Source organism: Coregonus clupeaformis, chromosome 23 (assembly GCF_020615455.1).
Source record: "Coregonus clupeaformis isolate EN_2021a chromosome 23, ASM2061545v1, whole genome shotgun sequence".
NCBI classification, from domain to species: domain Eukaryota; kingdom Metazoa; phylum Chordata; class Actinopteri; order Salmoniformes; family Salmonidae; genus Coregonus; species Coregonus clupeaformis.
In genome coordinates, this window is record NC_059214.1 from 54,087,318 (window position 1) to 54,112,984 (window position 25,667).

The 25,667-nt window shown below is 44.5% G+C and overlaps 1 protein-coding gene across 6 annotated transcripts in view; it reads left to right on the top strand.

The window, feature by feature from the left end:
- Nucleotides 1–25,667, top strand: part of LOC121555105 — an 81,282-nt gene that overhangs the window by 44,529 nt on the left and 11,086 nt on the right. For all 6 annotated transcript variants that reach the window (XR_006657307.1, XR_006657306.1, XM_045206764.1 and 3 more), the window contains 6 exons: nucleotides 8,009–8,076; nucleotides 8,604–8,736; nucleotides 14,776–14,944; nucleotides 15,020–15,625; nucleotides 17,334–18,115; nucleotides 18,692–18,790. Coding sequence is in view for 4 of the 6 variants with exons in the window: in XM_045206764.1 (XP_045062699.1) it covers nucleotides 8,009–8,076; nucleotides 8,604–8,736; nucleotides 14,776–14,944; nucleotides 15,020–15,625; nucleotides 17,334–18,115; nucleotides 18,692–18,790 (1,857 nt within the window). In the remaining 2 variants the exon portion in view is untranslated. The remainder of the gene's footprint in view (nucleotides 1–8,008; nucleotides 8,077–8,603; nucleotides 8,737–14,775; nucleotides 14,945–15,019; nucleotides 15,626–17,333; nucleotides 18,116–18,691; nucleotides 18,791–25,667) is intronic.

Genomic DNA, 25,667 nt, shown 5'->3' on the forward strand with positions numbered 1-25,667 from the left:
CCCACCCCCGCTTTCTCTATATCTCTTTCCCTCTCTCTCTCTCTCTCTCTCGCTCTCTCTCTCTCTCTCTCTCTCTCTATCTCTCTCTCTTTCTCTCTCTCTCTCTTTCTCTCTCTCTTTCTTTCCAGAGTTCTTTAACTACTTGAACACCCTGTCGGGGCCGTTGACTCTCCACAGTAGTATTACTCATGCAGTCCAGTACACCAGACAGGCTCTACAGTGGATACGCATCAGTGCCAACGTGGGTTAGTGGAGGGAGGGGCGAGACCACAGAGAATGATAGGAAAAGCATCCCTCTATAGTTCCCATTATGGCATCTGTGAGCGCACCGGCAGCGCCATTGAGGCAATCTCCATTTTTAAGTAGTCCATTTTATTCTTCACAGTTGGCTGATCCCTCCTGATGACCTGGTTGGACATGACTCCAACAGGAAGTTGACTGTCACCCAGTTGACTACATTAAAATGGTGGAAGCCCTCAATGGCGCTGCCCATGCTAACACAGCCTTTTGGCCTCTAGAGGCCTCTATCAATCTCTATGGGAGAGACCCAACAACCTGGTCTACGGGAAGGAGGGAGAGTGGGACACAAGTGATTAGAAATGGAAGATTCCCTCTGTATTCTACGTTTTAAGGATTAATACTCTTCAATTCTCAGCATGTATCATAAATTATGGACTGGATTTATACACAGTTGCTCCTTTCCTGGTGCTCATAGTGCTTCACCTTGTATGGGGGAAGGTGTTGTTAATCCTGCAAACAGGCAAAGGAACTGTTTTAGTATATCTTTACTCTTCATCTTCAGATTATCAGTGCAGATCTATAAACTTGCACATGGATTTAATGCCTTCAAACTCGCTGCTTTGCCAAACGTGCCACATATGTAATGACAAAACACACACAGAAACTGTCTAAAAAGGAAATGGAAGAGAAACATGGTACAGTGCACCTGTGAAGACTTTATGATTTCTCTACTGTACAAAATAACTAGAGACATATGACCTGGACTACATCTCCCATGGGCCTTACCAGGATTAATGGTTTCATCAGGGGAAAGGTGAAGTTGGGATTTTGAGTTTTATTTTGGACTGTCAGACCACTCATCCCAAAATGTAGACCAAGTTACTGGGAGCTATTTTGTATGACTACACTGTGTGATGGCCCTTTTAAGAACATTTTGAGATGCCTTTCACTTTTTTATGTATGTTGTATGTGCAATAGGTGTGTCAGATTATTAGTTTTTAACAAAAATATCCAAAAGATGGCATTTTGATTTTGTTTTGTTGCCGAGTGGATGGGCCAGCATTCATGTTCCTGTCTATGCAAAATTGCTATTTATAATATGGTGTAATGTAATTATCAAAAGTTGCATACCGAATTATATTTCATAAATGTATTTTTGATATTGCAATTTGTATGAATCTCCTTGTTTGTTGAAGCAAAGTTGGTATATGACCCCCTATAGCCTAACAACAAGGATTTATCCCCAAATAGAAAATGTTCACTGACACCTAGTAATCGCTCAGATACATCCTAAATTATATTTGTGTCCCCGCTCAACTTTCCATATTTAGATGAAGGTGTGTGTGTGTGTGTATTCCAGTTAAATGTATTTCTGATCAGACTGTGCTTCTCTCCTCCATCTCTCCCTGTCTGACTGACTCCCTACCCACTGGGCACACACTGGTTGAATCAACATTGTTTCCATGTCATTTCTACGAAATTACTTTGAACCAAAGTGGAATAGACATTGAATTGATGTTTGTGCCCAGTGGGTAGCCTCACTTTCTTTCTGCTCCCTCTCTCTCCCCCATCTTTCTGTCTTTCTTTCTTTCTCTGAGTAGGTTGTCTGATAGAGCTAGTTATTTTTTTCGACATCACTTATTACCCTGATGCCCTTTGCACCAATAGGAAGACTGCTATGGCAAGCCTCAGCATCCGCTGTCTGGAACCATAGCAACAGCTCGGAACAGCCAATGAGACTGGGGAGGATGTAGACTAGCCTACATCTGTGCGCGTGACAGGCGCAATACAATTACACCCGGAGAGAACATTTTTAAAAGCATCAGATAATCTATATTTAGAGTTGGCTACTGTAGATGAAACATGACAATGGAACAAACTTGAAATATCACATTTGCTTTGACTTCATGCATCGAATGTGCTTCTGTGGGGTTAACGGGTTTATGAATTAAATAACGAATGTGCATTGCACGCCATCCATTCAGTGAGATCACTGGAGCAGAGATTGGAATTGAACTGATAGTTTAGATGTTGCTGTTCACATCCGCATAATGTTCAGCGGCTGATAACAGATATTGCCACACGTTCCAACAGAGACTTTTGAGATAACGGTTCACCCAGTAGCAGTAGGCCTACACTGGACTGAACTGAAGTCTCAGAGCTCCACAGCGTTTCGGTATTCTCCGCATGTACGTCGCCCGTGCGTCATTTTGTGTAGTTTGTGCGCGTGCTAGGTTTGCTGGAATAATAGCGCCATCTGCTGGCCGGTTGGGCTAGGGTTTCTGAGGACACCTGGGCCAGTCTGCATCGAAACAAAAGATAAAAAAGTATCATTTTTCTGTCGCACTTTCTGTCACACACTCTGCCTAGTCTACACACAGCCCTCTATTTGGACTCTGGGACTCTAGTCCGCTTCTTGGTTGCATGCATGGCTTTTTTTCCGCCGAGAGCCATGGCTACCATAAATTATATGCATATTGTATATTGCTTGTTTCAGTGATCAGTCCAGGGCCCAGTTTCCCAAAATCATTTTAAGTGTAGGAATTTAGATGCTTTTGAGAAACGGGGCCCAGACAGTTTACTGCTTTGCGCTCTCTCTCTCTCTCTCTCTCTCTCTCTCTCTCTCTCTCTCTCTCATATGTTTACATTGCCAAAGCAAGTGAAATAGATAATAAACAAAGGTGAAATAAAAATAAAAAATAAACAGTAAACATTACACCCACAATGGTTTTAAAGGAATAGAGACATTTCAAATGTCATATTATGGCTCCCGAGTGGCTCAGTGGTCTAAGGCACTGCATCGCAGTGCTAGCTGTGCGATTTTCAGACCCTCCAGTTTAAGTGGAGGAATAAATACTTATTTCTGCGGTGGAGACCGATGAGGTATTAAAGGCTAGGACATTGGCAATGAAATGGAACGTGACACTTCACAGCGCTGCGTCAAGTGTAGTGTTGTTGACTCGCCACGGGGTGGCACGATAACCCCAGCCAACGGCAATGGGAGCTATCACTGACCCGACAGGGAGGGGGGTTTAAGGCGGTAAACAGTGAGGGGAGGAGCCAGGGAGTTGAGAGAGGGAGAGAAGGGAGGTAGAGAGAAAAAGCAGACAGGCTGCTGAAAATGGAGAGCACACGGAGAAAGGTGATCAGAGATTATTCAAGAACCCCGAGAGCATGTAAAAATAGGAAGACCACAACAGTTACACTAAACTCAAAATAAGGAATATCTCCACCGCCTAGACCCTTTAGAAGAAGAATCCAGCCTGCGACAACGACATTTAGCTGCTTGATTTCAGCACAAGATCAAGTCAGTAAAAGAGAGAAAAGGTGAGTAGCAAAGTGACTTCCGCTTTTACAATGGGAACTGTACAGTGTGGACACTTTGTAGCACACACTCGTGCACCTCCTGTTTATTCATTGTTGGGCAATTATGTAACATAATTTCGACCTAAGCAACGTGTCCTCACTGCACACAGAATTTGTGTACAGTCTGAATTGATACTCTGTAGCGCTGCGACACGATTCATTCGGTTACATTTGTTATTTACTAGCTAACTGCAGCTAGCTTGATTTGCATAATGATCTCTTTCTGCTTGCTTTTTCTGATAGTCTTCATTCGAGACTAACGTGGCTAGCTGAGCTTTTTAGGTCTGTGGTAGTGAAAATCACATGGAACCACACTAGCAGACAGACACAACATGACGAAGCAAGCAATACATTTCCCACACAGAATCAGGCGTGGATCTAGCTAACAAGCTTAGGGACACACATAGGAAATCGTCAATGCTAGTCCGTATGCATAGCTATATCTAGCTTAAAGTAAAATTAACCCCATTCGTGTGTCCAGCCAGTGCTCGTCATGCAGGTCGACCACAAATCCTTGTTTGTGTTCTGATCGAGGAGGGAAAGAGCAGGGAGGGGGGGGCTAACTAGACCTGTAGCCAACTCCAGCAAGGCCAGCAAGCATGACCACAGCAACCTGCTTACTTTAGCATTTTCAGTACAGTAAATTCAGTCAGTGAGGAGAGCAGTGGTGGCACAGCACAAGTCATGCTCCATAACAGCTCTCAGACAAAAAGGAAGAGGCTGCAGTTAGACTGATGTCTGCTGCTCTGCTCTTTGTACTGATTTTGATTTTCTTTGTAATGGAAATGAGTAATAATTGCTCTGACTTTGCCTGCTTTAGTAAATACATACTCTGTCCCTCCTCACACTCAGCATCTCTCTCATATCTAGCCTGACCGTCTATGCCTCTGGTGACAGCCTGGTACCAGCCCTTTTTTGATTGATTTATTTCACCTTTATTTAACCAGGTAAGCCAGCTGGATAAGAGCGTCTGCTAAATGACTAAAATGTAAATGTAAAATGAGAACAAGTTCTCATTTACAAGTGCGACCTGGCCATGGTAAAGCAAAGCAGTGCGATTAAAAACAACAACAACACAGAGTTACATATGGAACAATCAAAACGTACAGTCAATAACACAATAGAACATCTATATACAGTGTGTGCAAATGTAGTAAGTTATGGAGGTAAGGCAATAAATAGGCCATAGTGCAAAATAATTACAATTTAGTATTAACACTGGAGTGATAGATGTGCAGAAGAAGATGTGCAAATAGAGATACTGGGTGCAAATTAGCAAAATAAATAACAATATAGGGATGAGGTAGTTGGGTGGGCTAATTACAGATGGGCTGTGTACAGGTGCAGTGATCGGTAAGCTGCTCTGACAACTGATGCTTAAAGTTAGTGAGGGAGATAAGAGTCTCCAGCTTCAGAGATTTTTGCAGTTAGTTCCAGTCATTTGCAGCAGAGAACTGGAAGGAATGGCGGCCAAAGGAGGTGTTGGCTTTGGGGATGACCAGTGAGATGTACCTGCTGGAACGCATACTACGGGTGGATGTTGCTATGGTGACCAAATACAATTTTATTGGCCACATGCACCAAATACAACAGGTGCAGACATTACAGTGAAATGCTTACTTACAGCCCTTAACCAACAGTGCATTTATTTTTAATAAAAAAGTTAAATAATTAACAGAGTAGCAGCAGCGTAAAAAGATGGGGTGGGGGGGCAGTGCAAATAGTCTGGGTAGCCATGATTAGCTGTTCAGGAGTCTTATGGCTTGGGGGTAGAAGCTGTTGAGAAGTCTTTTGGACCTAGACTTGGCACTCCGGTACCGCTTTTCGTGCGGTAGCAGAGAGAACAGTCTATGACTAGGGTGGCTGGAGATAATGATCTAAGATAAGGCGGGGATTTGCCTAGAAGTGATTTATAAATGACCTAGAGCCAGTGGGTTTGGCGACGAATATGTAGTGAGGGCCAGCCAACGAGAGCGTACAGGTCACAATGGTGGGTAGTATATGGGGCTTTGGTGTCAAAACGGATGGCACTGTGATATAATACATCCAATTTGCTGAGTAGAGTGTTGGAAGCTATTTTGTAAATGACATCGCCGAAGTCAAGGATCGGTAGGATAGTCAGTTTTTCGAGGGCATGTTTAGCAGCATGAGTGAAGGAGGCTTTGTTGCGAAATAGGAAGCCGATTCTAGATGTAACTTTCGATTGGAGATACTTAATGTGAGTCTGGAAGGAGAGTTTACGGTCTAACCAGACACCTAGGTATTTGTAGTTGTCCACATATTCTAAGTCAGACCCGCCGAGAGTAGTGATTATAGTCAGGCGGGCGGGTGCAAGCAGCGTTCGATTGAAGAGCATGCATTTAGTTTTACTAGCGTTTAAGAGCAGTTGGAGGCCACGGAAGGAGTGTTGTATGGCATTGAAACTCGTTTGGAGGTTTGTTAACACAGTGTCCAATGAAGGGCCAGATGTATACAAAATGGTTTCGTCTGCGTAGAGTAGAGGTGGATCTGAGAGTCACCAGCAGCAAGAGCGACATCATTGATATACACAGAGAATAGAGTCGGCCCGAGAATTGAACCCTGTGGCACCCCCATAGAGACTGCCAGAGGTCCAGACAACAGGCCCTCCGATTTGACACCAACTTTATTGGCTGATCCCTCCTGTTGACCCTGTTGGAGTCATGTCCAACCTGGTCATCGGGTGGGATCAGACAATCTTGAAGAAGAAAATGTACTACTTCAAAACGGAGATAGCCTCAATGGTGCTGCCCAAGCTGTCACGAACCCTGTAATGGCACAGATACAAAGATGAGTCCTCTATCTATGTCTATGGTCCAGCCATCCCTGCTGCTTAAATGCTGCTGCAGAGTCAGGTAGTAGTAATACAGCGGGAGGCCCGTTAGAACTGTTCTGGAGACAGGTGTATTTTTAGCTCATAATGGTAAAGGTCATAACAGCGCCAGATAAAGCTGATCCTAAACCAGCAAATGTTGCAGGGCTAGATTAAAGACTCTGACTCTCCTACGTCTGTCTATTTTTCTCGGCTACTTTCTCTTTGTCTGATTGATTACTTGTCCATGGATGGGATGTAGGCCTAGGTTTAACCCCATATCTCCACCTCTTTCTTACTGCTTTCTACTCCATATAGGTTATCTGCCAATGTCTATTTCTGTCTGTTTCCCCTCCTCTCTTTCTTTTTTCTGTGCCTTGCTTTGTCCATAGCATTTCTACCCAAGGCTACATCCATTCTTTTTTTCATTTGGCTTCCTTCATTTTCTCCTTCTTGGGAGAATTTAAATTGCATACTCCTCGCGTCCTCTCTCCTCCTTCTCAAAGAACCATTGGAGGAGAAGGGCAGAGGGGCGGGACCTCTGTCTTTCTCATCCAATAGGTTTTGAGAAGGAGGTGAGGATGTGAGGAGTATGCAATTGAGATTCTCCCTATGTTTGATGTCACCTCCCTTTGAACTGACCTGAGTGTGTTCTTCCTGCTCGTGCTCATTTGCATGATTGGAGCACCTGGCCCTGGCAGGATATAAGTCACACGCTGCAATCATGGCAGCCAGCTACAGGTGATGGGCAGATTGGGAACACAGACGATCAGTGTTAAACCTGACTGCTTGTTCATTCAACAGATGTGCCATTCTCTGCTTTTGGATTCTTGTTGGCTGGCGTTCAGGCTCCCTCTCTCAGGGCCTATGTTAGGACAGGCTTACTGGCCTACTCCCTCTGGTCGAGACATGGGTCACAGACCAAGGCTGGGGTCAGTGCTAAAAGGAGAGTACACTCCAAAATCAAAAGTTGATGAGCTCTCTTTGCGCTTGGAAACACCCTCCTCATGTCAAATTGGACAACAGCCTGATTTGATTGCACTCAAAAAGCCCAATAGAGGAGGTTTGAAGAGAAATCGGTTTGAGATGAGCGCTACAATGCTCAAGGCCAGAACTAAAGGGTCCAGAGACATATAATTAAAAAATAATGTAATAAGAATGAGAGTATGAGGATTGTTTCATCATAATCACACCCTCTGAGATGGAGGCACACACAGGATATAGGGTGAGAGCGGAGAGCATCAAGTGTGAGAAAAATAAAATGTTGTAGAGTGTGTGTTTGAGGGACAAAGAGACAGACCAAGGAAGGTAAAATTATATGGTAAGAACACATTGGTCACCACACTTTCCCACACACGCTGTTGTACTGTTCTTCTAGGGCGGGGCCTGATGTAGATCTGCCTGTATCGATCACTAATTACAATACAAGCCTAATTAGTGTACTGAAGTTGGCTGATCGATCACCTAAAAACCTGATAACAAACCCACTGTGGACTGACTCCTTGTCATATAGATATGGCTCCTTAAAACACACTATTTCTCTATTTTTTTCTCGCACTCTCTCTTTTCCAGGTTTTCTCAGTATGAGTCGAGATGGACGGAGGAAGAGGGACAGGGATGACAACGGTTGGGCTTCCAGGGTGAGTAACTTTCTGTTTCTGTTGCCATGGAGACCCACGAGCGTGGCATTATCTGTTACATTGTCCAATTGGCTCACTTTAGCTCAGTGGGATAATATGGTAGTGCTAGTGCATAGTGAATTGTGCAAACAACCTAGGTTGATACCTGTGTGATTATGTGTACTTATGACTACTGATGAGAAAGGAGAGGCTAAGAATATAAAGTAGGAGAGAGTGTGCTCTGTATATGTCAGGCATGATAAGGTTTTCATCCTTAATTTGGCACTCCATTGACTTTGCCTGGAGGCCTGTTGCATGTGTGACTATCAGTCTGCAGTGAGTATTTCATGGTTTCATGTTAGAACAAATTCTAAAATGTGTGTAGCGGCGGCAGGTAGCCTAGCGGTTAAGAGCGTTGGGCTAGTAACCGACCAGGTGAAAAATCTGTCTGTGCCCTTGAGCAAGGCACTTAACCATAATTGCTCCTGTAAGTCGCTCTAGATAAGTGTCTGCTAAATGACTTAAATGTAAAATGTGTGTGTGTGTAGGGTGGCTACATGGCTGCTAAGGTGTCCAAGCTGGATGAGCAGTTTAAGATGGACGCCCCCAGAGAGAAACAGAAAGATGGAGCCTGCTCTAGCATCTTCACTGGGGTGGCCATCTATGTCAACGGGTACACAGGTGAGACACATGGGCATTAAGGCGTCAGCATGGTCTGGCTAGGCCAACCGAACGAGTGTGCTCGCATACTCCCTTAAAAGACCTTCGCTTGAAAAATGAGAAAAAGTGGCAATAGTACTGTTTATCCATCTTGAGACGCTGTAGCCAGCATACACTTCCTCAAAATAGTCCGAATTAATCTAAGATAACTCAAGAAATCGGTCATTAATTTTGACGTTTTAATCGCGCAATTTTACATCTAACTAAGCTGTTTGGTGCAGTATTTCAGAAGTTGAAAAATGTGCATGAAAACGAGTCCTGTCTCGTTGAATGACAACAAACACTTAATTGAAGGATCCCTACTGTTGACCAATCACTGTCGAAGGGGGCGTAGACTTCGGCTACCGACTTCAGCTTGCCTCGAGATAATTTGTGTGCATGAACAGCCGGAAAAAACCTTGCCGAAGATCAAAACAAAGAAAAATGTCACAAAATGTCGTCATAATATACGTATACTCAAACTGTTCCTAACTGTTTCGGATGGGAAGCATGCGGATGCCTTTACACCATACCCACCCTTCTCCAATTGATTCTATCCTTATCCCTCCTATGGATACTAAATACAGTCCTTAATGCTTTAATGGAGGTAGTAACCCATTTATACTTTCTAAGCAATTTTACTTTGATTGCAATTATTTCTCTAGAGAGACTGTGTGGGTGTGTAACTGCGATGTATGGACTGTGTGTGCATGTGGACTGTACAATAGACTGGCTCCAGTTGTTAGATAAGCCATAGAAGGCTTTTTTGGGATTGCTGTGCGGTCGACACGTTCTACCTCTTTAATTCTGTTTTCCCACACTGCCTTCCCCTCTCTCCTTTTATCCCAATCTCCATCTTTCATTCTTTTCTCTTTCCCCCTCTTATCTCCACTTTTCAATTTTTACCCCATTTCTTCTCAAATTCCTCTTTCCACCTTTCACTCTTTCCCTTAATTTTCTCCTCATTTCGCTTTTGTACCCTTTGTCTTTCCTCCTCTTCCATCTTCTCGTTTTCTTTTCACCTAGAGGAAATATAAATTGGATATGTAAATGATTTCTAAGAATATCACAGGGAGTACATGGAAATAACCTCTCACTCTCATATTTATATATACAGTGCCATCGGAAAGTATTCAGACCCCTTGACTTTTCCACATTTTGTTAAATTACAGCCTTATTCTAAAATTGATTTTTTAAATAAAATTCCCTCTGCAATCTACACACTACCCCATAATGACAAAGCAAAACAGGTTTTTAGAAAATGTTGCACATTTATTAAAAATAAAAAACGGAAATACCTTATTTACATAAGTATTCAGACCCTTTGCTATGAGACTCGAAATTGAGCTCCGGTGCATCCTGTTCCCATTGATCATCCTTGAGATGTTTCTACAACTTGATTGGAGTCCACCTGTGGTAAATTCAATTGATAAGGACATTATTTGGAAAGGCACACACCTGTCTATATAAGGTCCCACAGTTGACAGTGCATGTCAGAGCAAAAACCAAGCCATGGGGTTGAAGGAATTGTCCGTAGAGCTCCGAAACAGGATTGTGTCGAGGCACAGATCTGGGGAAGGGTACCAACAAATATCTGCAGCATTGAAAGTCCCCAAGAACACAGTGGCCTCCATCATTCTTAAATGGAAGCAGTTTGGGACCAATAAGACTCTTCCTAGAATCTGCCACCCGGCCAAACTGAGCAATCGGGGGAGAAGGGCCTTGGTCAGGGAGGTGACCAAGAACCTGATGGTCACTCTGCTCTGACAGAGCTCTAGAGTTCCTCTGTGCAGATGGGAGAAACTTCCAGAAGGACAACTATCTCTGCAGCATTCCACCAATCAGGCCTTTATGGTAGAGTGGCCAGATAGAAGCCACTCCTCAGTAAAAGGAACATGACAGCCCGCTTGGAGTTGCCAAAAGGCACCTAAAGGACTCTGACCATGAGAAACAAGATTCTCAGGTCTGATGAAACAAAGATTGTCCTGAATGCCTGAATGCCAAGCGTCACATCTGGAGGAAACCTGGCACCATCTCTACGGTGAAGCATGATGGTGGCAGCATCATGAGGTGGGGATGTTTTTCAGCGGCAGGGACTGGGAGACTAGTCAGGATCGAGGCAAAGATGAACGGAGCAAAGTACAGAGAGATCCTTGATGAAAACCTGCTCCAGAGCGCTCAGGACCTCAGACTGGGGCGAAGGTTCACCTTCCAACAGGACAACTACCCTAAGCACACAGCCAAGACAATGCAGGAGTGGCTTTGGGACAAGTCTCTGAATGTCCTTGAGTGGCCCAGCCAGAGCCCGGACTTGAACCCGATCTAACATCTCTGGAGAGACCTGAAAATAGCTGTGCCGAAACGCTCCCCATCTAACCTGACAGAGCTTGAGAGGATCTGCAGAAAATAATGGGAGAAACTCCCCAAATACAGGTGTTCCAAGCTTGTAGCGTCATACCCAAGAAGACTGGAGGCTGTAATCACTGCCAAAGGTGCTTCAACAAAGTACTGAGTAAAGGGTCTGAATACTTATGTAAATGTCATATTTCAGTTTATAATTTTTTATAAATTAGCAAAAATTGCATATATATACACACACACACACAGTTGAAGTCGAAAGTTTACATACACTTAGGTTGGAGTCATTAAAACTCATTTTTCAACCACTCCACAAATTTCTTGGTATCAAATTATAGTTTTGGCAGGTCGGTTAGGACATCTACTTTGTGCATGACACAAGTAATTTTTCCAACAATTGTTTACAGACAGATTATTTAACTTATAATTCACTGTATCACAATTCCAGTGGGTCAGAAGTTGACATACACTAAGTTGACTGTGCCTTTAAACAGCTTGGAAAATTCCAGAAAAATGTAATGGCTTTAGAAGCTTCTCATAGGCTAATTGACATCATTTGAGTCAATTGTAGGTGTACCTGTGGATGTATTTCAAGGCCTACATTCAAACTCAGTGCCTCTTTGCTTGACATCATGGGAAAATCAAAAGAAATCAGCCAAGACCTCAGAAAAAAGAATTGTAGACCTCCACAAGTCTGGTTCATCCTGGGGAGCAATTTCCAAACGCCTGAAGGTACCACGTTCATCTGTACAAACAATAGTATGCAAGCATAAACACCATGGGACCACGCAGCCGTCATACCGCTCAGGAAGGAGACGCGTTCTGTCTCCTAGAGATGAACGTACTTTGGTGTGAAAAGTGCAATTCAATCCCAGAACAACAGCAAAGGACCTTGTGAAGATGCTGGAGGAAACGGGTACAAAAGTATCTATATCCACAGTAAAACGAGTCCTATATCGACATAACCTGAAAGGCCGCTCAGCAAGGAAGAAGCCACTGCTCCAAAACCGCCATAAAAAAGCCAGACTACGGTTTGCAACTGCACATGGGGACAAAGATCGTACTTTTTGGAGAAATGTCCTCTGGTCTGATGAAACAAAAATAGAACTGTTTGGCCATAATGACCATCGTTATGTTTGGAGGAAAAAGGGGGACCTGCAAGCCGAAGAACACCATCCCAACCGTGAAGCACGGGGGTGGCAGCATCATGCTTTGTTGCAGGAGGGACTGGTGCACTTCACAAAATAGATTGCACCATGAGGAAGGAAAAGTATGTGGATATGTTGAAGCAACATCTCAAGACATCAGTCAGGAAGTTAAAGCTTGGTCGCAAATGGGTCTTCCAAATGGACAATGACCCCAAGCATCCTTCCAAAGTTGTAGCAAAATGGCTTAAGGACAACAAAGTCAAGGTATTGGAGTGGCCATCACAAAGCCCTGACCTCAATCCTATAGAAAATATAGAGGGCAGAACTGAAAAAGCATTTTCGAGCAAGGAGGCCTACAAACCTGACTCCGTTACACTAGCTCTGAATGGGCCAAAATCCACCCAACTTATTGTGGGAAGCTTGTGGAAGGCAAACCGAAACGTTTGACCCAAGTTAAACAATTTAAAGGCAATGCTACCAAATACTAATTGAGTGTATGTAAACTTCTGACCCACTGGGAATGTGATGAAAGAAATAAAAGCTGAAATAAATCATTCTCTCTACTATTATTCTGACATTTCAAATTTTTTAAATAAAGTGGTGATCCTAACTGACCTAAAACAGGGAATTTCTACTAGGATTAAATGTCAGGAATTGTGAAAAACTGAGTTTAAATGTATTTGGCTAAGGTGTATGTAAACTTCCGACTTCAACTGTATGTGTATACAGGACATGTAGAGGTCTGTAATTTTTATCATAGGTACACTTCAACTGTGAGAGACGGAATCTAAAACAAAAATCCAGAAAATCACATTGTATGATTTTTAAGTAATTAATTTGAATTTTATTGCATGACATAAGTATTTGATCACCTACCAACCAGTAAGAATTCCGGCTCTCACAGACCTGTTAGTTTTTCTTTAAGAAGCCCTCCTGTTCTCCACTCATTACCTGTATTAACTGCACCTGTTTGAACTCGTTACCTGTATAAAAGACACCTGTCCACACACTCAATCAAACAGACTCCAACCTCTCCACAATGGCCAAGACCAGAGAGCTGTGTAAGGACATCAGGGATAAAATTGTAGACCTGCACAAGGCTGGGATGGGCTACAGGACAAAATAGGCAAGCAGCTTGGTGAGAAGGCAACAACTGTTGGCGCAATTATTAGAAAATGGAAGAAGTTCAAGATGACGGTCAATCACCCTCGGTCTGGGGCTCCATGCAAGATCTCACCTCGTGGGGCATCAATGATCATGAGGAAGGTGAGGATCAGCCCAGAACTACGGCAGGACCTGGTCAATGACCTGAAGAGAGCTGGGACCACAGTCTCAAATAAAACCATTAGTAACACACTACGCTGTCATGGATTAAAATCCTGCAGCGCACGCAAGTCCCCCTGCTCAAGCCAGCGCATGTCCAGGCCCATCTGAAGTTTGCCAATGACCATCTGGATGATCCAGAGGAGGAATGGGAGAAGGTAATGTGGTCTGATGAGACAAAAATAGAGCTTTTTGGTCTAAACTCCACTCGCCGTGTTTGGAGGAAGAAGAAGGATGAGTACAACCCCAAGAACACCATCCCAACCGTGAAACATGGAGGTGGAAACATCATTCTTTGGGGATGCTTTTCTGCAAAGGGGACAGGACAACTGCACCATATTGAGGGGAGGATGGATTGGGCCATGTATCGCGAGATCTTGGCCAACAACCTCCTTCCCTCAGTAAGAGCATTGAAGATGGGTCGTGGCTGGGTCTTCCAGCATGACAACGACCCGAAACACACAGCCAGGGCAATTAAGGAGTGGCTCCGTAAGAAGCATCTCAAGGTCCTGGAGTGCCCTAGCCAGTCTCCAGACCTGAACCCAATAGAAAATCTTTGCAGGGAGCTGAAAGTCTGTATTGCCCAGCGACAGCCCCGAAACCTGAAGGATCTGGAGAAGGTCTGTATGGAGGAGTGGGCCAAAATCCCTGCTGCAGTGTGTGCAAACCTGGTCAGGAAACGTATGATCTCTGTAATTGCAAACAAAGGTTTCTGTACCAAATATTAAGTTCTGCTTTTCTGATGTATCAAATACTTATGTCATGCAATAAAATGCTAATTAATTACTTAAAAATCATACAATGTGATTTTCTGGATTTTTGTTTTAGATTCCGTCTCTCACAGTTGAAGTGTACCTATGATAAAAATTACAGACCTCTACATGCTTTGTAAGTAGGAAAACCTGCAAAATCGGCAGTGTATCAAATACTTGTTCTCCCCACTGTATATGTGTGTGTGTATGCTTTACTGCTCTTTAATGTCTGCCCCTGTTCTTCCTCTCTGGCTTTTGACCCTGCCTGTGTGTGTGCGCATAGGGGGGCCAGTATGTAAAAAGAAAAAATAATAATAATGTATGCACTCACTAACTGTAAGTCGCTCTGGATAAGAGCGTCTGCTAAAAATAAAAATGTAAAGAGTAGAATGTGGATATCAGCGCTAGTTCCATTCAATTCATTATATTTCTATACCTAGACCCCACTGCGGACGAGCTGCGCAGGCTGATGATGCTGCATGGGGGTCAGTTTCACATGTACTACTCCCGTTCCAAGACCACCCACATAATCGCCACCAACCTGCCCAATAGCAAGATACAGGAGCTGAGGGACAAGAAGGTGATCCGGCCGGAGTGGATCACTGACAGGTGGGTGTTGTGTTTGTGTGTTGTGTAATGTAATCTACATATAGTGTTTGAACATTCCTTTTTCCCTGCCTTCAGTATCAAGGCTGGCCATCTCCTGTCCTACCTGCAGTACCAGCTCTATGCCAAGCAGAAAGGCCTGAGCTTCCCCAGTGTGTGTGTTCGCCAGGGCCAAGAGGCTGCAGGAACCAGCAGCGGGGAAACCCAACCCAGCCACGGCCTCCCCGTACCCAGCCTCAATAACCTCATACCTGGCCACAACAACCCAGCCCCCAGCCTTGGGAAGCCCAGCCATAGTCATCTACACACAGACAATCTCCTCCCCCAGCATAATCCGCTAGCTGGCCACCTCAACCCCCAGCCCAGCCACTCGCTCCCCCTCCCCAGTCACCTCTACCCTCAGTCCAGACACCTTAGCCCAGGACGCGGCTTCCTCAGCCCCTTCTCCTCCAATCACCTCTACTCTGACCCAGGACACATCCCCCACCACCCACCCAGCCAAGGGCAGCCCAAGCAAGGCTGCATCCGGCCTCTTGCTCCAGCCGACACCCACCCGCAGACCCCCGATCCCATCCCAGCTCACCCCAGCGATGAGCACTCTAAACCTGGGCACGCACAACCTCAGTCCAGCCCCTCCTTCTCCAACCACCTCCAGCACAGCTACCGGGATCTGGACTTCAGACTGTGAGTGTGTTTGTGTTTTGTCTATGTGTGTATTGATACAGTGCCTTCGGAAAGTATTCAGACCCCTTGACCTTTTCCACATTTTGTTAGGTTACATCCTTATTCTAAAATGGATTAACTTGTTTTTTTCCTCATCAATCTAGACAGAATACCCTATAATGACAAAGCAATAACTGGTTTTTAGAAATATACCATTTACATAAATATTCAGACCCTTTACTCAATACTTTGTTGAAGCACCTTTGGCAGCGATTACAGCCTCAAGTCTTCTTCGGTATTACACTACAAGCTTGGCACACCTGTATTTGGGGAGTGTCTTGGCTGTGTGCTTAGGGTAGTTGTCCTGTTGGAAGGTGAACCTTTGCCCCAGTCTGAGGTCCTGAGCGCTCTGGAGCAGGTTTTCATCATGGATCTCTTTGTACTTTGCTCCGTTCATCTTTCCCTCGATCCTGACTAGTTTCCCAGCCCCTGCCACTGAAGAACATCCCCACAGCATGATGCTGCCACCATCATGCTTCACTGTAGGGATGGTGCCAGGTTTCCTCCAGACGTGACGCTTGGCATTCAGGCCAAAGAGTTCAATCTTGGTTTCATCATGGTCTGAAAGTCCTTTAGGTGCCTTTTGGCAACTCCAAGCGGGCTGTCATGTGCCTTTTTACTGAGGAGTGGCATCCGTCTGGCCACTCTACCATAAAGGCCTAATTGGTGGAGTGCAGCAGAGATGGTTGTTCTTCTGGAAGGTTCTCCCATCTCCACAGAGGAACCCTAGAGCTCTGTCAGATTGACCATCGGGTTCTTGGTCACCTCCCTGACCAATGCCCTTCTCCTCTGATTGCTCAGTTTGACCGGGCGGCCAGCTCTAGGAAGAGTCTTGGTGGTTCCAAACTTCTTCCGTTAAAGAATTATGGAGGCCACTGTGTTGTTGGGGACCTTCAATACTGCAGAAATTTTTTGGTACCCTTCCCCAGATCTGTGCCTCTACACAATCCTGTCTCGGAGCTATACGGACAATTCCTTTACATTTACGTCATTTAGCAGACGCTCTTATCCAGAGCGACTTACAGGAGCAATTAGGGTTAAGTGCCTTGCTCAAGGGCACATCAACAGATTTTTCACCTAGTTGGCTCGGGGATTATAACAAGCGACCTTTTGGTTACTGGCACAACGCTCTTAACCACTAAGCTACCTGCCGCCCCAGGTAGCAGAAACCTCATGGCTTAGTTTCTGCTCTGACATGCACTGTCAACTGTGGGACCTTATATAGACAGGTGTGTGCCTTTCCAAATCATGTCCAATCAATTGAATTTAACATAGGTGGACTCCAATCAAGTTGTAGCAACATCTCAAGGATGATCAATGGAAACAGGATGCTCCTGAGCTCAATGTCGAGTCTCATAGCAAAGGGCCTGGATCCTAATGTAAATAAGCTTTTTTTTTTTTTTTTTTTAAATAAATTTGCAATAATCTCATCTGTTTTCGCTTTGTCACTATGGGGTATTGTGTGTAAATTGAGGGGGAAAAAAGTATTTAATCAATTTTATAAATAAGGCTGTAACGTAACAAAATGTGGAAAAAGTCTGAATACTTTCCGAATACACTGTATATGTATATTGGTGCTGGCATAATAACATACAAAAGTAGGGTGCACATAAAGAACATTGGTTTCACGTTGTGATTCTAAATTCCCACGTCTCTCTCTGTCCTAAAGGAATGGATCATTACTGACCTCCTATGACAAGACGAGGACCGCCCAAATAAACTGGGTGCAAGACGGGGGCATTGAGGACCCCTGTCCTGTCAGACCCCCAAGAGGGGCGAAGGACCCCCCTCTGACCAACGGTCACACCCACCCTGTGAATGGTGCCTTAAAGCCTCTGGATCTCTCCCCCAACCCCACGCGACCCACCACGGACAGAGCCCTGAACCTTGACAGCAAGTCCACAGGGGTGTCTGTGTCCCTGCATCCTGCCAGCCCCCTATCCAACTCCTCTTTGAAATCTGACCCCCCCAAACTTCTCCACAGCCCCCCCAGAAACCCAACCCCTCCCCTTGTGTCTCACTACAGACACCACGCACAACTGGCCAATGAACAGAGACCCAAACCCCCGCCGCCCACCTATCAGGAGGCAACGGCTGCCTCGGCGTCCCGCCCCCTCGATCTCCCACCTCCGAAGCCCTGTCAATCAGATTCCCCTCCTGAGAAACCCCTCCCCCTTGCTAACCCAAACCCCTCCCCTTCTCCTGTCCGTCTGAATGGCAGTCACCACAATGACTTTTCTCCTAACCCCGCCCCTCTGGAAACCAACCACCAATCATCACTGGCGAAGACTGGGGGGATCATCTCAGAGTACTACTCCCACTCTCGTCTACATCACATCTCCACGTGGAGAAGTGAGTTCTCTGAATATGTCAACACGCTGCAGAGCACGAGGAGGGCCACAGGCGCCACATTCCCCGGGACAGACAGGCTCAGATGCCAGAGGAGAGAGGGTAAGGAGGAGGAGGAGTGTGTTTGGAAGGGATGGATTGGATGGTCTCTATCTGATGACATGTGAATTCTGATTACTCAGTCATGTCTCTCTCTCTCAAATGTCAGTGGAAACATTCTGCATGTTGTTAATGTCATCAGGGTTTATGGAAGGGTGAGTCTGAGTGGAAACATTCTGCATGTTGTTAATGTCATCAGGGTTTATGGAAGGGTGAGTCTGAGTGGAAACATTCTGCATGTTGTTAATGTCATCAGGGTTTATGGAAGGGTGAGTCTGAGTGGAAACATTCTGCATGTTGTTAATGTCATCAGGGTTTATGGAAGGGTGAGTCTGAGTGGAAACATTCTGCATGTTGTTAATGTCATCAGGGTTTATGGAAGGGTGAGTCTGAGTGGAAACATTCTGCATGTTGTTAATGTCATCAGGGTTTATGGAAGGGTGAGTCTGAGTGTGACACATTTTGCTGACCTTATTACGTGAGGAGTAGCTGTGTGTACATGTTAGTGTGTGTTTCTTATTCTGTGTATGTTACAAGTCTGTCTCTCCTGATTTGTCTGTCTGTGTGTTTGTTGTTCAGGTTCCTCAGCTGCTCCTGGCCCTCAGTCCTGTATCCTGCATGTGGACATGGACTGTTTCTTTGTCTCTGTGGGGATCAGACACCGGCCAGCCCTCAAAGGTGCGCACACACACACACAGGGCTGTGACGGTCATGGAATTTTGGATGACGGTTATTGGTCAGCCAAATGACCACGGTCACCGTAATAACCATTAGAATACCCCCCCCCCCGAAAAAAAAATAATAATATATATATATACACACACTACCGTTCAAAGTTTGGGGTCACTTAGAAATGTCCTTGTTATCGAAAGAAAATAAATTTTTTGTCCATTAAAATAACATCAAATTGATCAGAAATACAGTGTAGACATTGTTAATATTGTAAATGGCTATTGTAGCTGGAAACGGCTGATTTTTAATGGAATATCTACATAGGCATACAGAGGCCCATTATCAGCATCCATCAGTCCTGTGTTCCAGTGGCACGTTGTGTTTGCTAATCCAAGTTTATCATTTTAAAAGGCTAATTGATCATTAGTAAACCCTTTTGCAATTATGTTAGCACAGCTGAAAACTGTTGTGCTGATTAAAGAAGCAATAAAACTGGGCATCTTGAGACTAGTTGAGTATCTGGAGCATCAGCAATTGTGGGTTCGATTAGAGGCTCAAAATGGCCAGAAACAAATAACTTTCTTCTGAAACTCGTCAGTCTATTCTTGTTCTGAGAAATGAAGGCTATTCCATGCAAGAAATTGCCAAGAAACTGAAGATCTCGTACAACACTGTGTACTACTCTCTTCACAGAACAGTGCAAACTGGCTCTAACCAGAATAGAAAGAGGAGTGGGAGGCCCTGGTGCACAACTGAGCAAGAGGACAAATACATTAGTGTCTAGTTTGAGAAACAGGCGCCTCACAGGTCCTCAACTGGCAGCTTCATTAAATAGTACCCGCAAAACACCAGTCTCAACGTCAACAGTGAAGAGGCGACTCCGGGATGCTGACCTTCTAGGCAGAGTTGCAAAGAAAAAGCCATATCTCAGACTGCCCATTTTAATATTTTATTTTTATTGGCCAGTCTGAGATATGGTATTTTCTTTGCAACTCTGCCTAGAAGGTCAGCATCCCGGAGTCGCCTCTTCACTGTTGACTCTTCACAGCCTCTCTCAGCCTATTGCGGACAGTCTGAGCACTGGTGGAGGGATTGTGCGTTCCTGGTGTAACTCGGGCAGTTGTTGTTGCCATCCTGTACCTGTCCCACAGGTGTGATGTTTGGATGTACCGATCCTGTGCAGGTGTTGTTACACATGGTCTGCCACTGCGAGGACGATCAGCTGTCTGTCCTGTCTCCCTGTAGCGCTGTCTTAGGCGTCTCACGGTACGGACATTGCAATTTATGGCCCTGGCCACATCTGCAGTCCTCATGCCTCCTTGCAGCATGCCTAAGGCACGTTCACGCAGATGAGCAGGGACCCTGGACAACTTTCTTTTGGGGGTTTTCAGAGTCTGTAGAAAGGCCTCTTTAGTGTCAAAAAATTTCATAACTGACCTTAATTGCCTACCATCTAAGCTGTTAGTGTCTTAACGACCGTTCCACAGGTGCATGTTCATTAATTGTTTATGGTTCATTGAACAAGCATGGGAAACAGTGTTTAAACCCTTTACAATTAAGATCTGTGAAGTTATTTGGATTTTTATGAATTATCTTTGAAAGACAAGGTCCTGAAAAAGGGACATTTATTTTTTTGTTGAGTTTATATACAATACCAGTCAAAAGTTTGGACAAACCTACTCATTCAAGGGTTTTTCTTTATTTTTACTATTTTCTACATTGTAGAATAATAGTGAAGACATCAACACTATGAAATAACACATATGGAATCATGTAGTAAGCAAAAAAGTGTTAAACAAATCAAAATATATTTTATATTTGAGATTCAGTTGGTAGAGCATGGCGTTTGCAACGCCAGGGTTGTGGGTTCGATTCCCACGGGGGGCCAGTAAGTCGCTCTGGATAAGAGCGTCTGCTAAATGACAAAAATGTAAATGTAATTATTCAAAGTAGCCACCCTTTGCCTTGATGACAACTTTGCACACTCTTGGCATTCTCTCAACCAGCTTCATGAGGTAGTCACCTGGAATGCATTTCAATTAACAGGTGTGCCTTCTTAAAAGTTAATTTGTGGAATTTATTTCCTTCTTTATGCGTTTGAGCTAATCAGTTGTGTTGTGACAAGGGAGGGGGGTATACAGAAGATAGTCCTATTTGGTAAAAGACCAAGTCCATATTATGGCAAGCACAGCTCAAATAAGCAAAGAGAAATAACGGTCCATCATTACTTTAAGACATGAAGGTCAGTCAATACGGAACATTTCAAGAACTTTGAAGGTTTCTTCAAGTGCAGTCGCAAAAACCATCAAGCGCTATGATGAAACTGTCTCTCATGAGGACTGCCACAGGAATGGAAGACCCAGAGTTACCTCTGCTGCAGAGGATAAGTTCATTAGAGTTACCAGCCTCAGAAATTGCAGCCCAAATAAATGCTTCAGAGTTCAAGTAACAGACACATCTCAACATCAACTGTTCAGAGGAGACTGTGTGAATCAGGCCTTCATGGTCGAAATGCTGCAAAGAAACCACTACTAAAGGACACCAATAAGAAGAAGAGACTTGCTTGGGCCAAGAAACACAAACAATGGACATTAGACCGGTGGAAATGTGTCATTTGGTCTAGAGTCCAAATTTGAGATTTTTGGTTCAAACCGCCGTGTCTTTGTGAGACGCAGTGTGGGTGAACGGATTATCTCTGCATGTCTATTTCCCACCGTAAAGCATGGAGGAGGTGTTATGGTGTGGGGGTGCTTTGCTAGTGACACTGTCTGTGATTTATTTAGAATTCAAGGCACACTTAACCAGCATGGCTACCACAACATTCTGCGGTGATACCCCATCCCATCTGGTTTGGGCTTAGTGGGACTATCATTTCTTTTTCAACAGGACAATGACCCAACACACCTACAGGCTGTGTAAGGGCTATTTTACCAAGAAGGAGAGTGATGGAGTGCCGCATCAGATGACCTGGTCTCCACAATCCCCCGACCTCCACCCAATTGAGATGGTTTGGGATGAGTCGGACCGCAGAGTGAAGGAAAAGCAGCCAACAAGTGCTCAGCATATGTGGGAACTCCTTCAAGACTGTTGGAAAAGCATTCCAGGCCTTATTCTGAAATTGATTAAATGTTTGTTTTTTCCCTTATCAATCTACACACAATACCCCATAATGACAAAGCAAAAACAGGTTTTATTTTTGTTTTACAAATGTATTAAAAATGTAAAACTGAAATATAACATTTACATAAGTATTCAGACCCTTTACTCAGTACTTTGTTGAAGCACTTTTGGCAGTGAGTACAGCCTCAAATCTTTTTGCGTATGACAAGCTTGGCACACCTGTATTTGGGGAGTTTCTCCCATTCTTCTCTGAAGATCCTCTGTCAGGTTGGATGGGGAGTGTCGCTGCACTGCTATTTTCAGGTCTCTCCAGAGATGTTCGATCGGGTTCAAGTCCGGGCCACTCGAGGACATTCAGAGATTTGTCCCGAAGCCACTCCTGCATTGTCTTGGCTGTGTGCTTAGGGTCGTTGTCCTGTTGGAAGGTGAACCTTCGCCCCAGTCTGAGGTCCTAAACACTCTGGAGCAGGTTTTCATCAAGGATCTCTCTGTACTCTCTCTGAACACGGTCCCGTGTAGCTCAGTTGGTAGAGCATGGCGCTTGCAACGCCAGGGTTGTGGGTTTTATTCCCACAGGGGGCCAGTATGAAACTGTATGCACTCACTAACTGTAAGTCGCTCTGGATAAGAGCGTCTGCTAAATGACTAAAATGTACAGTGAGGGAAAAAAGTATTTGATCCCCTGCTGATTATGTACGTTTGCCCACTGACAAAGAAATGATCAGTCTATAATTTTATTGGTAGGTTTATTTGAACAATGAGAGACAGAATAACAACAACAAAATCCAGAAAAACGCATGTCAAAAATGTTATAAATTGATTTGCATTTTAATGAAGGAAATAAGTATTTGACCCCTCTGCAAAACATGATTTAGTACTTGGTGTCAAAACCCTTGTTGGCAATCAGAGGTCCGACGTTTCTTGTAGTTGGCCACCAGGTTTGCACACATCTCAGGAGGGATTTTGTCCCACTCCTCTTTGCAGATCTTCTCCAAGTCATTAAGGTTTCGAGCCTGACGTTTGGCAACTCGAACCTTCAGCTCCCTCCACAGATTTTCTATGGGATTAAGGTCTGGAGACTGGCTAGGCCACTCCAGGACCTTAATGTGCTTCTTCTTGAGCCACTCCTTTGTTGCCTTGGCCGTGTGTTTTGGGTCATTGTCATGCTGGAATACCCATCCACGACCCATTTTCAATGCCCTGGCTGAGGGAAGGAGGTTCTCACCCAAGATTTGATGGTACATGGCCACGTCCATCGTCCCTTTGATGCGGTGAAGTTGTACTGCCCCCTTAGCAGAAAAACACCCCCAAAGCATAATGTTTCCACCTCCATGTTTGACGGTGGGGATGGTGTTCTTGGGGTCATAGGCAGCATTCCTCCTCCTCCAAACACGGCGAGTTGAGTTGATGCCAAAGAGCTCCATTTTGGTCTCATCTGACCACAACACTTTCACCCAGTTCTCCTCTGAATCATTCAGATGTTCATTGGCAAACTTCAGACGGGCCTGTATATGTGCTTTCTTCAGCAGGGGGACCTTGCGGGCGCTGCAGGATTTCAGTCCTTCACGGCGTAGTGTGTTACCAATTGTTTTCTTGGTGACTATGGTCCCAGCTGCCTTGAGATCATTGACAAGATCCTCCCGTGTAGTTCTGGGCTGATTCCTCACCGTTCTCATGATCATTGCAACTCCACGAGGTGAGATCTTGCATGGAGCCCCAGGCCAAGGGAGATTGACAGTGCTTTTGTGTTTCTTCCATTTGCGAATAATCGCACCAACTGTTGTCACCTTCTCACCAAGCTGCTTGGCGATGGTCTTGTAGCCCATTATAGCCTTGTGTAGGTCTACAATCTTGTCCCTGACATCCTTGGAGAGCTCTTTGGTCTTGGCCATGGTGGAGAGTTTGGAATCTGATTGATTGATTGCTTCTGTGGACAGGTGTCTTTTATACAGGTAACAAGCTGAGATTAGGAGCACTCCCTTTAAGAGTGTGCTCCTAATCTCAGCTCGTTACCTGTATAAAAGACACCTGGGAGCCAGAAATCTTTCTGATTGAGAGGGGGTCAAATACTTATTTCCCTCATTAAAATGCAAATCAATTTATAACATTTTTGACATGTGTTTTTCTGGATTTTTTTGTTGTTATTCTGTCTCTCAATGTTCAAATAAACCTACCATTAAAATTATAGACTGATCATTTCTTTGTCAGTGGGCAAACGTACAAAATCAGCAGGGGATCAAATACTTTTTTCCTCACTGTATGTATATACTGTATTCTATTATACTGTATTTTTGTCAATGCCACTCTGACATTGCTCGTCCTAATATTTATATATTTCTTAATTCCATTCTTTTACTTTTAGATTTGTGTGAATTGTTAGATACTACTGCACTGTTGGAGCTAGGAACACAAGCATTTCGCTACACCCGCAATAACATCTGCTAAATATGTGTATGTGACCAATAGAATTTGATTTGTGTAGATTGATGAGGGAATTTGATTTATTTAATACATTTTAGAATAAGGCTGTAACGTAACAAAATGTGGAAAAGGGGAAGGGGTCTGAATACTTTCCGAATGCACTGTGTATACCTAATATTGAGTTGCACCGACCCCTTTTGTCCTCAAAACAGCCTCAATTCATCGGGGCATGGACTACAAGGTGTCGAAAGCGTTCCACAGGGATGCAGGCCCATGTTGACTCCCATGCTTCCCACAGTTGTCAAGTTGGCTGGATATCCTTTTGGTGGTGGACCATTCTTGATACACACGGGAAACTGTTGAGCGTGAAAAACCCAGCAGCGTTGCAGTTCATGACACACTCAAACCGGTGAGCCTGGCACCTTCTACCACACCCCGTTCAAAGGCACTTGAATCTTTTTTCTTGCCCATTCACCATCTAAATGGCAGACATACACAATCCATGTCTCAATTGTCTCGAGGCTTAAACATCCTTCTTTAACCTGCCTTCTCCCCTTCATCTACACTGATTTGAAGTGGATTTAACAACTGACATCAATAAGGGATCTTAGCTTTCACCTGGACTCACCTGGTCAGTCTATGTCATGGAAAGTTTTTAATGTTTTGTATACTCAGTTTATATGGTGGTCGGATCCAGACCGATCCAATCCAAGTGAGGGAAGCAGCAGAAAAGCCAATTTCTAAGCTACTTTATTATCCGGAGCTTAGCGAGGGAGAGCGGAATGGAGCAACTAGCAACAGACAGGAGGGGCCGTGCCGTGTGTGAGTGACACCGGGTTCAGAGGGAGAGAGGGACAGCAGCAACCACGCCAACTCTCGCTAGTTAGACAAACTTCTAGCTTCCATGTGTTATTTATCATCCCATTTGAATACATAGTACCCGTCTTCTTGACTGCATCAAACCGAGTAGAGAAGCTAGCTAGTTAGCAAGCAGCTTGATGGCTAACTAGCTAACATTACCATCCTGCATCCCACTGCTGTCTTTCCTCTGACGCTAAGCAGGGTTAGTCCTGGTCGGTCCCTGGATGGGAGACCAGGTGCTGCTGGAAGTGGTGTTGGAGGGCCAGTAGGAGGCACTCTTTCCCCTGGTCCCAAAAAAAATATCCCAATGTCCCAGGGCAGTGATTTGGGACATTGCCCTGTGTAGGGTGCCGTCTTTTGGATGGCACTTAACGGGTGACACTTATCGTAAGAGTAGGGGTGTTAACCCCGGGGTTCTGGCTAAATTCCCAATCTGGCCCTCATACCATCGTAGCCACCTAATCATCCCCAGCTTCCAGTT